This window comes from Bactrocera dorsalis, chromosome 4 (assembly GCF_023373825.1).
Source record: "Bactrocera dorsalis isolate Fly_Bdor chromosome 4, ASM2337382v1, whole genome shotgun sequence".
NCBI lineage: Eukaryota > Metazoa > Arthropoda > Insecta > Diptera > Tephritidae > Bactrocera > Bactrocera dorsalis.
This window is the reverse complement of record NC_064306.1, coordinates 56,755,682-56,768,820: the sequence shown is the minus strand read 5'-3', so window position 1 is coordinate 56,768,820 and position 13,139 is coordinate 56,755,682. Positions and strand designations below refer to the sequence as shown.

Here is a 13,139-nt window from a genome sequence, read left to right as displayed (position 1 = left end):
GGTTTCAACAAGATGGCGCTACATGCCACACAGCTCGCGATTCTATGGCCATTTTGAGGGAAAACTTCGGACAACAATTCATCTCAAGAAATGGACCCGTAAGTTGGCCACCAAGATCATGCGATTTAACGCCTTTAGACTATTTTTTGTGGGGCTACGTCAAGTCTAAAGTCTACAGAAATAAGCCAGCAACTATTCCAGCTTTGGAAGACAACATTTCCGAAGAAATTCGGGCTATTTCGGCCGAAATGCTCGAAAAAGTTGCCCAAAATTGGACTTTCCGAATGGACCACCTAAGACGCAGCCGCGGTCAACATTTAAATGAAATTATCTTCAAAAAGTAAATGTCATGAACCAATCTAACGTTTCAAATAAAGAACCGATGAGATTTTGCAAATTTTATGCGTTTTTTTTTAAAAAAAAGTTATCAAGCTCTTAAAAAATCACCCTATACTATACATATCGATTAATTACAAAAGGATTTTTAAAATATTGTCTTACAATGATGTCGCATCAGAATGGAAACAGAAACAGAAAATTTGGTTTTATATATGCCCTTACCCGCTCTCTAGTGTTAGGAGCTGTTATGTTCATCGTGAAGCCTTTGACGAGGTACTTCATCGGTTCTTTTACAACCCCAGCTACTTCTTCTTTTGTTGTGAGTGAGTCAAGGTCTCTAATTTTTATAGTAGCCTTTCATTTAAGGTCGGCCACAGTTGCAGATTCTCTTTTTCAGCTCTAATAGCAGGATCGTTTTTTTGAATTCGTGGTCGCGCCCCGCTTTGAGGATATTGACTCGGAGGTCTCATTTTCTGCAGTAAGTCAGTTTCTGCGGTAACTTTTGATGACGTCGAAGAGTTTGTCTAGCTGTGTCCTTTCGTTCTTTACATCCATGCTAACGTTCTCTTGTTTTGCCATCGGCATCTTCATTTTTTACACGATACCCTTCCACTTTTCTAGTTATTCCTCTTCTACTCATCTCATTTGGGTAATTTATTCTCCTTTCATCGAGTTTTGAGATCCATCTTTAGTGGCAGCTGGGGTGCTCTTCCCTTTTCCTTGTTTTGCCGGTTGTGCTTGTGTCGTCGGAGTTTCGCTTGAGGCTGAATTTTCTCCAGTCTACTGCTTCTACGGAAGACTTTACCGTATTTCCCGTCTTGGCCATCTTGATTTTGGTATTCATTTTTTCTAGTGGGTTTCCGCTTCAAGCCGCTCTCTCTGCGCATTGTGTCAGTTGCTCTTTATCACGCGAAAGTTGACACAAGTCCTTATGATGTTCAGAGCTGGGTTTGGGCGCGAATCAGGAGCTTGTCCCAACTGAACATGTCAGGCCAAAAAAAAAATATGGTGACGTGCATTGAATGTACTTGTAGATCTGCCAGCGTTTTAACGAGACGGCGGTGAGAACTGTATTATCCAGCCAGCCATTTCGATAAGATGTCACTCTTACCTACTGATGTGACAGAATACTGCCCTCAACAACCTTTTGTCAAACTAATCCGTTTCGGCTTCCAATGAAACATAGTCAGATAATTACTGGCCTCAATTCTGGCTTGCGCTTGGCCAGGATTTTCGTCGTCTGTGGTGCTGACTGCTATATTCTTCCCTCGTCGCTTTGATGCCTCCCACTCATGGGTAAGTTCTCCCTCGGTGCAACTCCAGTAGTGGCTGTGGACGTTTATATAAAGGCGGCGTCTTCTCGTCTTTTCGCGGGATGTTCATTGGGCGCTAGAAGTGTTTTGAACCAAGCCCTCCTCTCCTGCAGCTCTTGGTCGGGGGTTGCGTATTACTATTCTCGGCTAACCTACAGGTACTTAGAGTAGCTGTGACCTCGGCAGTAGCCTAACCTCAGTCTTCAATTAAAAATTAAAATTTTCGCGTATTCTGTACCAAAATAGAAATAAATAGAAAAATAGAAACCGAAATCTGGTACTGATTCTGGTTTGATATAGTTTCAACATATTCCTATTTAATATTAAATTAAGGTCTTCGAATTTCTTAAACGAGTTAAAAAAAAATGTCGAAACGCAAAATCAATTTCCACTTGCCTTCTCTTTCGAAATATTTCCCCAAACAATTTGCTTTCAAAATGATGTTTCTTCATATTTCATTTTCAGTTTAATTTTTTTTATAAACCTAGCAAAACTGATAAAGTTTTGTCTTTTTTATATTTTTTATACTTAATTTTTTATATAAAATAATTTCGTCCAAATAATTTTTGCGACCCTTTCGGCACACTTTGGCACAATAAACCGAAAGCAAAAATCAGATTCCACAACAACTTCGAATAAAACTCCGTAAAAAGTAAGCGCTTTCAGAATGGCAGCGGGAAGGTCCTACTTGAAACGGGTAATGGCTGGTGTTGAAATCGAGCATATGACCTTGTTGGAAGCGAAACGCGGACACCACGAACTTTACCAGGCTCTCCTTTCCGAACTATGCTTCGAGGGCTGCATGACTTGCGCCAAGTACTTCGAGTACCTGGTGTGTGAGGAGAATGCGCTCATCAATGATAAATTCATCAAGAAACGCATGTGGACGAAAAAGACGGAATTGCTGAAGCTATACGAAACATGCAAGGCTGCCGAGTTGGTGTCTAAGTTGAAGACTTGCGTTAGCAGAAAGTCCACATATGAACTTATCTATCAAGCACTGAGTATAGCGAAGAGTTTACCCGAGTCTTTTCTTTGGTTCACGAAGAGCTTCCTTGAAATAATCATCGAAATAGCGGATTCGTTTGGCGTGAACGATGTTATGTGCTGCGAGTTGCGTGCGAAGATTTATACACATTTTGCTGTGTTTCACATGAGTGGTAGTGAGTTTCTTGTTTTTTTTTTTTAATTTTGGTTTGTTGTTGTATTTTTTGAATTATCCACGTCATTTAATTCAATTTTGATTTCAATTTTGATTTGATTCGCTCAATTTGCATTACTGTTTATCGCCGACGCGGAGTTATAGGTCTTAAAGCATTTTGAACTATCTCCTCGAAGTTGTAGAGAATCATTGCTTTGGCACTTGGCAGATACTACCCATCATATTTCCCGTTTTTGTCATTCTCAACTGCTTTTTCACCTTCACATCGATAATTTCTTCTTCAAAACTCTTCCAGGAGCACACAGTTTCAAAAGAGAAATTACATACTTCGAGAAAGCGCTATCGCTGAGTCGTGCTCAAGACTGGCGTACCGATAACATTACACCCGTGTTTGATGCGCAAAATTTACATGAATTTGTTGGTGTAACATTCGCTAGCGTACTCTTCAAATCGGCAAAGGCATTTATACATACCAACCCAAAGCTCGGCATAGAACAAGCTGATCGTTCAATCAAATGTATAGCGGAAGGTGAGCCCTAAAGCCCCAAGATTTTTTAGCATAAATATATCTGTGGACTTAATTACAGTTGGTCAAATGAAGTTGAAGATTCTAGTCGCGAAGGCCATTTTCGTGAAAGCGCGCCTGCTAATAGAGATCAGCAATTACAAGGAGGCTATGAGGCACTTAAGATCCGCTGAACGTTATTTGATGGGCGAGAAAAACAATGAGTTCCAGAAAGTGAGATGTGAAATAAACATTTCTAAGGCCCTGTGTTATGAAAAGTATGAAAGTATTTACAGTTTGAAACTTGAACTCTAACCTTTTAAATTTTAGTTAGTTAGTTAGTTGCATTGGCCTCCCTAGAAGGTTGGTTTTTATTACATAGGCCTCCCAGGAGGTCATTCTTATAGAGTTAACTTCCAGAGCTTCCATATTTGGTAAACTTTTGTAACCATTCTCCGAAGATATGTAAGTCTTAGCTAAGTTTAGAATCGATGATGAAGTACTTTTCGAAACAGCGTCTTCTTCTAGGAGCGACACAGAGTGGCATAGCATGTATGGATACTCCTCTCAGTCTTCGTCCCGTCCATCACACTTCTTGGAGAGTGGTGATGTTAGCCTTTATTTTTACGAAGACATTATTCAGCTGGGTAGCGACACCTTGCCAATGAAAGGACCGGACATTCTAGGTCCATGCCCTTAAATAGTAATCCTTAATGCGTTTACCATGGTCGTCATTGAAAAGAGGGTCTTTCTTCCGAGGCTGTTGTTTCCTTTTCTTGGATGGCTCGACTTCTCACTTTAGCTCGCCTTTAAACGGATGTTCTTTGGCTACCCAGAGGATAATTGGTCTAAGACCGGAAGTCGTGAGCTGCTTGAGCCGTATGTGAAATAATCGTTTCTGATAATAAAAATAAGTAAGGCAGTTGACAGCTGACAGTTGACAGATAACATAAATACTAATAAGACGATTTTGACTAAAGAAAAAACCAAACTAAAGCTTTCAAATAGTCCTTTTTAAGTCAAAAATTTCTAGATTGTGAAATTTAGTAGATAATCTCTAAAAGTCGACAGTTTTGGAGCCATATGGTACCACTTCCCTCTATCTTACATACTCACCATGTTATAAAACCATAAATTGAACAATTTAATAATCCCACCTATATCTTTTCAAAGTTTGGGCTCCACATCCTACGCTATGGCCAAACTGAGATTGGCAATTTTGTTAGCGCGTCAGCTGGAGTTGAGTAAACTGCTGGGCTTAGCTTTGCTGCAAGTGGCGAAGATTTATATGAAAACCCCAAGCAAATATCATTTAGCCGAGAATGCGCTTAGAGAGGCGCGCGACTCATTCCAAGATGAAGAAGAGTCGGAAAACAAGCGTTGTGTCAAATATATGGTCGCCTTATTGCAAACCATCTCAAATGAGAAAACCTATATAGACATCATTAAGAATTCACAATTTAACTTTTGTGATTTATATAAATTGCGCAAATGGAAGAATCAAGCAAAACCATTTTGGAAGCGACGTGGTGCGATAACCTTCATCAAGTCCTTTACAACGCTAAGTCTCTTGAGTCTTGCCACCACCGATTTGCCATCGGAAGTGAGCGAAGATTCTGAAGAACCGACCTCAGAGGTTAATGAGTCTGAGTCGGAGGAAATGGGTAGTGATCCGATCGAGTGTCTATTGAATGAGTTTAAATGAAAGTACAGTGTAAATACTTGTAAGAGTGGTGTGTGAATTTGAAACAAAATCGCTAGAAATAAACACAAAATTATATCCAAACTAAGGGAGCTTTATTTGTAGGATGAAATTTGGATGGTTTTGTACATAGTTAGTGTCTAAACAGCTGCTATACTCGTATGTGCAATCTCTCTTTCAATTTTGTTCCTTAATTTGTGTGTACTTTAGAGCAGCCTTTTCAGGCCAGGAAAATCCTCAGAAATTTGCTTCTGCCTGTTGCAAGGCGGCAACTATTATAAAGTACTTTTTAATTTTGGACAGAAACTGGGAACGTTGGTACTGTGAAGAGGTAGGTCACACTTTTAAGCTTCACTCCATGAAGAAGAATACTACACCGAAGCTATAAACCCTCCACAGTTGCAATTCTTAAATTGATCGCTTAGTTTGTATGGTACATATGATACTTGTATAGTGATCCGATTCGCACAGTTTCTTCGGAGATTGTAGCGTTGTCGAGGAATAATTCATCCCAAACTTCTAGGCACTTTGTCAATCGAAAAGGTTTTCTATAAAAGAATTTCAATTTTATCGTTCAGTGTATATGACAGCCATATCCTATGGTAGTCTGATATCGGCCTTTCCAGCCAAAGAGCTTCTTGGGAAGGATAGAACATATGCGAAATTTCTTACCTCGGTTTATACCCATCTCCTATTGTAGAAGTGTGAGTACACCCGGGCCCGGGTGAGGTCGAAGGTATTAAAATGCCTTTTCTACGTATACCGGCTCTGCGTACGTGTGACCAACCATTTGTGGCCTACTCGTGGGACCAGAACATGACTAAACGAAAGGTCAGAGACAGTTTATAAGTAGCAATTATTGACGAGGCAGGAAAGATGGGTGGAGATCGACTTCAGTTTGTCGAGTATGGTGCTAAGCTATGTACACGACAATCCTGCGGTTACCCACTCGGAGTTTGACTTCTCTGAAACCCTTACGGTTTACAGGGTTATTAAGTGCGCAGATCACGCCTCTCTGGTTTTCCTAACGGATGGCGTTGCTTAAATCAGCGACCCTTTTTAGGCCTCCAACTGAGGCTTATACCCGCCTAGGACATCACAAAGAGACGTAGTGCTCACATTTGGCTGCCCCCGCTAGAGGAGCCACCAAAAGAGTCCTCAGGTGCATCAAGCTGCAAAATAAGTGTATACGAGGTTTGATTTTATTGCCGCGCTTGTGGTAAACCTGTGACCTTGAAATTCCGTTTTCTTTTCTGTAAATCAAGTCTACTATTGCCAAGTACTCGAAAGATTGCGAAAACGAGTCAACAGGGTGCGCCCAGACATCGCTCGTAACTGGATTCTTCATCACGACAAGGCGCCGTACCACACCGCCCTCAGCGTGTCCCAGTATTTGGCCTCCAAAGGGATCGCCGTGTTGCAACAGCCACCTTATTCGCCCGACATGTCACCCTGTGACTTTTTTTGTTTCCTAAAACAAAATCGCTGGTCAAAAGAACTCATTTTGAGTCGATTACGGACATCCAGGGAAGAGGGTGGTACTCGCGGACATCACAGTCGAAGCGTTTCAGAAATGTTACGAAGCAGAGAAAACGCGCTAGAATCACTGTATAGCTGCCTAAGGGGACTACTTTGAAGGAGATGGCAGAGTTGTAGAATAAATTTCAAATATACGGTTTTTATGGAATCAGTCTCATTACTTAATTGTCATACCTCGTATGGTAGCAGGCATAGATGAGTGACAGCTGATAAAGGAGGAAAAACCGAACAAAGCCAGCAGACCAATACTAGTGGCCATATGCGATGAGTTCATAGAGGCTCTTACGAAGCCTGACAAAATCAGCTTCGGTATTCGCAAGGCCAGGATGAAAATCTTCTAAGGCGACAAAGCGACATACGAAGGCGACACGGAAGAGGTCGATGACGCCAGCCAGTTGCTAAGGAACGTGGACAAACACAACTTAAAAAAATGTATCTAAATTCTCCATGACTTAATTCGACATAACTTAGTTCGACTTAACTTAATGAACTTAACTTAACGACCTTAACTTAGACGAACTAATTTCGTGGTAAGAAATGTAATTTAATTGAAAAAGACAATTTATGATATTTTATTGCACGACTGTTGCTTTTATGAACATCCGTGGCTTTTAAGCATAAAAAGTAAGTAGAATTCTAAGCTAAGATTTTCCACAAATATACCTACATATGAATATTTAAGCTCATATTGTGGACACAATAAACTTTCGCATGCAAATTTTGAGCTTAAAGCTTAAAGCTCTGTTAGGTAATCACTTGCAGTTCACTGAGCTTTTGCTTCTTGCTGAATAAGTTTATAAAGATAATATGAGATAAATGGAGGGGTAGCGTAAAAGCTGCGGCGAATTGCCATTGATAAACACACACTTATATATATATGAAGATACTTTCTTACATGTGTGTGTGTATATTTTCTTTTGGTGCTGTGGAGGCTGTGCTGTCTTTGAGCTCCAATTGAGTTGAGTTCATTTACATATGCAAATACACACACTCACACTCGCACTCACAACTCCCGAACTAGCACACGAACTGCAAAAGTGTTGAATAGTGTGCGTTTTGGGCAAGAGGAGGCAGCTACTAACGCACACCAACACAAGGCGGTGGATACAACAGTTAACAGTACCAAGATTTGCATATTCATGGTTAGGGTTCGTGAGCACTTTATGCGAAAAGCACTCAGCAGTTACCCATAAATACGTACAAACACACACACACGCGCCGTGGTGGCCAGCAGACACCTGATGCTGCTCTGGCAATCCTTTCCTACCTTTTCCCGAATGAAGTTCGCGCCGTTCACAAGGCAACCAGCGACGACTGTTGGTGAGCGGGGAGAGGCGCGTGGTGTTTTATTGTTTAAATCGCACTTTTTTCATATGCACATAATTCTTTGCTTATTTCATTCTTTTTTTGTTTTTGTTTACTGTTATTATTCTTTTATAATCTTTTGTTTTGAAATTTTCATGTTTTTTTCGCTTGTCCTCCGACCTTTTGTTCATTAATGCGACGAAGTGCTCACATAAAGATGATTTCAGGCGCTGGCATGCGTAAATAAGTTTGTATATGTGTATGTGTGTCGATATATATATATGTATATGTGTGTGTGTTTGTTGGCTAAGTTGAAGGTGAATTGAAAATAATGCAAGGCTCAACGGCAATTCTAAGTAACGCTAGCGTGCTCACCTTTGTGTGTGTGTGTCCACATAAATATGTGTGTGCCTATGTGCGTCTATGTATTCATAATTGCACTTGTGTGCGTGTGTGCCGTGTACTTGAACTGGCACCTGTCTGCCGTTTGATCTGTCTGCCTTATTTACAGGTGTTTCCTATAGCCATTGTGTTTTATTTATTAATAGCTGCTGTAGATTAGTGCGAACCTCTATGTGTGTATGTGAATGTGTGCGCGCAGCGTGCTATCTTTATTAACGCTGCTAAATTTAGACTTTGAGGACGAATAAAGTGTGATTGATGATGAATTTAGTAACAATGCCGTGATGACGACATATTTTTAAAAGGTGAAAGGTGCTAACTTTTTACTGAAGTTAAAGCGGTTGCTGAAGCATAAAGCGTTAATTGTTGTTGTTGTAGATGCGTAATTAAAATATATATCTTAATTAAGGTATTAAACCACTTGCATGTCAGAAAAAACAAATTTTTTTGTTTTTTTTGAATTTATGTTTTACGAGGAATTTTAGATTAATTTTTCCAAAACTCTTTGCCAGATCAAATTTCCGCAGAATATTATTAAATATTAAGTAGTCGAAAAAGTCTTTGCGTATTTCTAAGCAAACTTTAACTTATTTTTTTATATTTACAATGAACTTTAATTACCCAAATGTGTAACCATCGTGGTCGACCACATTTTGCCGCCAGAGACAATATTCCATCAGTGTAAAACTTTTCTGATTTCTCGGCGAAAAATTGTGACAAGTAATTTTCATAGACTTCTCTTGAAGCCAACTTTACTTCATTGAGGGAGACCTGCATTGAACGAAACAATTGGTAGTCTGGTGATGCAAGGTCAGGGCTATATGGTGGATGCAACAAAACTTCCCAGCCAAGCTCTCTCAGTTTTTGCCGCGTCATCAAAGAAGTGTGCGATCTAGCGTTGTCCTGATGGAAGACGAAGCTCTTTCTGTTGATCAGTTCTGGTAATTTTTTTCGATTGCTTACTTCAATCTCATCAGTTGTTGAGAGTAAAATGTAAAATCAATCGTTCGACCAGGCTGGAGCAGCTCATAGTTGATATTCCTTTCCAAACCCACCAAACACTCAGTTTGTTGAGCTTCACCAGACTTGGACCATTATCTTTTTCGCACATTATTGTCGAATTTTATCCACTTCTCGTCTCCTGTTGCCATTCGCTTCAGAAATGGTACGATTTCATTTCGGTCCAGCAAAGAAACGCTGATGTTCTTCTTTTTGTAGCCAGAATTTTTTAAAATGTGTGAATGTTAAGTTCCTTAGCGATGTCATGGCTGCTTATGTGACGATCCGAGACAACCTTTCCATAATTTCATCGACTTCAGTCGACCAGAACTTTTTCGACTACACAATATTTATAAAGAATGATTCGTTTCGAGGTTCCCTACTTTTTTTTAAAGAAAGGCACAGATTGGGGAACTTTCATTATCATTCGCATTTGTTCTTTAAATACTATTCCTTTGAAATGTTGGCCGCGTCTACGTCTTAGATGATCCATCCGTTGAGTTCGTCGATGACTTGTTCGAGTATTACGACTGGTAATTGACGAATGACACACCTGACGTTTTGCTCGAAGGCCTGAACCGCAGGGGGATTCTCCGCATAGCCTTCAGACTTTACATATCCCATCAGAAAAATGTCCAACGGTGCGATATCGGTCGACCTTTGCGGCCATTCGATTGGCCCGAAAGGTGAAATTATCTGCTCACCGAAGTGTTCTCTTAATAAATCGATTGATGTGTGGGAAGAGTCATGGTGAAACCAAGTGTCGCGGAGAACACGAGCTTCAATTTCAGGCATTAAATAGTCAGTTATCATGGTGCGATAATGGTCGCCAATGATTCCACTGGCTCACAAACCAGACCAAACCGTTGTTTTTTCTGAATGAAATGACAGCCTTTGAATCTCTTCAGGCCAAATGCGGCCATTTTGTTTATTTACATACACATTTAGCCTGAAAAGGACTTCATTGCTGATAAAACTTTAGCTCGAAAACGTCGGATCTTCTTGGAACTTTTCAAAAGCCTATATATAGAAGAGCTTAAATGAACAAATATACTACAATTGTGTAACTTTTTGGTAAAGAGCTATGTATTATCGCAAAACTGAAGCTCGAAAAAATCGACTAAAATAACCGATATCAAAAATCGCGCCATGCCCCTTAAATTTGACGTATTGTGTACCAATTTCGCCTGTGATATCGAAAATATCTTACCTTCAAGTGAAAAATCTCATTTGCATGGCTCCATATCTCTTTATGTACCTAAAATTTTAAGTCTATGCTTCTGCTTACCTGTCGTATGTTGATAGATTGTCAAATTGCTCTTTCCCTCCAGTTTCGGCTTCAAACAGTTTTTCCTATGGCATGCCTTTTATTTTATTATTTTTTTGTAGTTTCAGCGTAATCATACAACGTAATTATACATTTTTATGAAGTCAACCGGTATGCCGACTATTAAAAATTCAGTCATGACAGAAGAACTCTCTTAGACGTGCTATCAAGTAATAAATTTACAAACATGTTAGCCGCCGGTGAACACCGTACAATGACTACTGTCGAAGCTGTCAAAAGGTAGAAGAAGTAGAGAATATGTTCCAATCTAGGAGAAAATCTTCTATGTGAATTCATGGTTTTATGCAGGAAAGGATCGGAACTTTCGTTCGAGTGTTTCTTGACGATGTCTCGGAAGATGCACAAATAAAATTTTTTGTATTAATGAGCTTCATCAGAAGTACAGGATGGTTTAGGGAGGACATAATAGAGTGAAGAGATTTTAGAATCGGTGATTTCATTACAGGTCTTCTGAAGGCCTCGTTGTGCCATCAGACATCTACTGTACCTACCTATCGACCTGTGAAGGCAGTGAGTAGAAGTTAGGCAGTTAAACTCAACTTGTATTCATCAAAAAGTCTGCATAAATACTAAATATCAAATCATAAGTCTATGCAATCTACGTCAACCATTATTTTTCATTATTTAATTTAGCTGAGGTGGTATTACTTGTAGCGGAGATTGTTTTCTTTAAAAGAGTTCTAGATAAAGATCATCAAGAAAATCTTCTCTATCGGCCACAAATCCTGGCTTCAGCTACATATATTCGTTTTTTTACCCAGGTAGACTCACAGTTGAAAAGAGATGATATGATATCGCACAAGAGTCCATAATAGTTAATACCCATCAATGTCATAAGCACCACTTCGCTTTAAAAATTTTAAATCTGATATTCAATAACAATTTAATCACGCTCACTAATTAGTTATTAAATTTATGTGCAACATAACTCAAAAACCAATTAAAACTAACAAATCCCCAAAAAACGATTTTGCCTACGTCAGCGTTGCCAATGAATTATGAAGCGATTATTTGCACCGTGCTCAATCGGTGAATCCTTTTGACATTCGCTGCGCTGCAATTCATTTTAATCAGTCTCAATTAACAAGCACACATACCCACACAAGCACACACACATGTTCCAATCCCGTGAGATCGGCTAAATGTTCGGCAAAAAGTATGTCACTGGGCACACGGGACTTTTTGTCCACCTAAAGCGCTCGGCTGCAACGCCAGCTGCTTGTCGGGTGATTATTAATTGCTCAAAAGTCAACAATGTCTCATAAATCAAAGGAAATAATTTCATTAAAATGCCAATAAAAGTGCAAAGTAAATAAAAACTGCGACAAGGTGTAATGCGAATGAGCGACAGTAAAAGAAGACGAAAATAGCGAGAATGGAAGACAGCAAAAAAGCGGATGAAACATTGATTAGAAAAAGCGTATTCAAGGGCAAGTGCTTGTAAACACACTGGCGGCTTCCGAACTCTTGCTGCTTGATTGGAATTAGTGGGACGAAAGCAACTTTGTGCGAGTCACAGTTAAAATGAGGGCCAATATTGGAGTTTTACGAATTTCAAACTTTAAGCGAAAGTTTTGCTGCGTAGCAAATGAGTCCAGCTGCCTCAAAAAAGACTGGAAGAAAACAAAATTTGAACTGGTTTTCAGTTTTTAAATTCTTTTGCTACGAAGGTTGGTCAATAGGTTTAAAGGCTACGGGTTTTTATATGAAGTTGATTACAAACCTACGACTTAAGTTCATATGGGCTCTGAAGATGGGTTAAGAGCAGCGCTCAGGTGTTCTTAAAATCAACTTTAGTTTCTTTTAAAATAATGATGTTTAAAGAAATTTCGCGTGTAGATAAAATATTGCTTTTTGAAGGAAAAAATAAAGCTGAAATAATAATTAGACAAGTTTCCAGTCACTGTTTTAGAAAAACCAACCATCAACGTTTGCTATGTTAAGTTTAGACATGGTAAAATGAGTACCGAAGACGCATTGGATACTTAAACAAAGGTTGCTACCGAAGAAAACATCTAAAAAAATTTCATAAAATAATTTTGGATGACCGTAACATGTAGTTGTTTGAGTTCTCTAAAGATATCAACTGAAAGTACACCACATCATTCCCGAATATTTATGATGAGAAAGCTCTGTGCAAAGTGGGTGTGCCGCGCGAGCTCTATTTTGATCAGGAGTGATCTTACTGGCCAGTGCAAATCGCCAAAACGGGCAATTATGCGGCCGGGAAATGCATCCTTCAGCATACCGGTTGTGCCACGTGCAATGTGTGCCGTTGCACTGTCCTGTTGGAACCACATGTTTTCCAATCCCAATTCATCAAGTTGCGGCAAAAAGTACTCGTTGATCATTGCCCTGTAGCGCTCACCACTCACAGTAACCATTTGGCCCGCGACGTCTTCGAAGAAAAATGGTCCGATGACTCCTCCAGCGAAAACAGTACACCATACAGTGACTTTGAGCGGGTGGAATGGTTCTTCGTTGGTTACACGCGGATTTTCAGTGCCCCAAAAGCGTAAAATTTG

The 13,139-nt window shown here is 39.7% G+C and overlaps 1 protein-coding gene across 1 annotated transcript; it reads left to right on the top strand.

The window, feature by feature from the left end:
* Window positions 1-2,130: 2,130 nt before the first annotated feature.
* Window positions 2,131-5,096, top strand: LOC105224322 (uncharacterized). The gene is made up of 4 exons (XM_011202371.4): window positions 2,131-2,815; window positions 3,110-3,343; window positions 3,402-3,597; window positions 4,493-5,096. The coding sequence occupies exons 1-4, from the start codon at window positions 2,320-2,322 to the stop codon at window positions 5,022-5,024; spliced, it is 1,458 nt and encodes a 485-aa protein (XP_011200673.2). The 5' UTR covers window positions 2,131-2,319; the 3' UTR covers window positions 5,025-5,096.
* The last annotated feature ends 8,043 nt before the right edge of the window (window positions 5,097-13,139 follow it).

Coding starts and splice junctions, on each gene's coding strand:
- LOC105224322 (XM_011202371.4), top strand. CDS start 2,320: ATGGCAGCGGGAAGGTCCTACTTGAAACGGGTAATGGCTGGTGTTGAA. Junction 3,344..3,401: donor AATCAAATGTATAGCGGAAG/GTGAGCCCTAAA, acceptor ACTTAATTACAG/TTGGTCAAATGAAGTTGAAG. Junction 3,598..4,492: donor AAGGCCCTGTGTTATGAAAA/GTATGAAAGTAT, acceptor ATCTTTTCAAAG/TTTGGGCTCCACATCCTACG.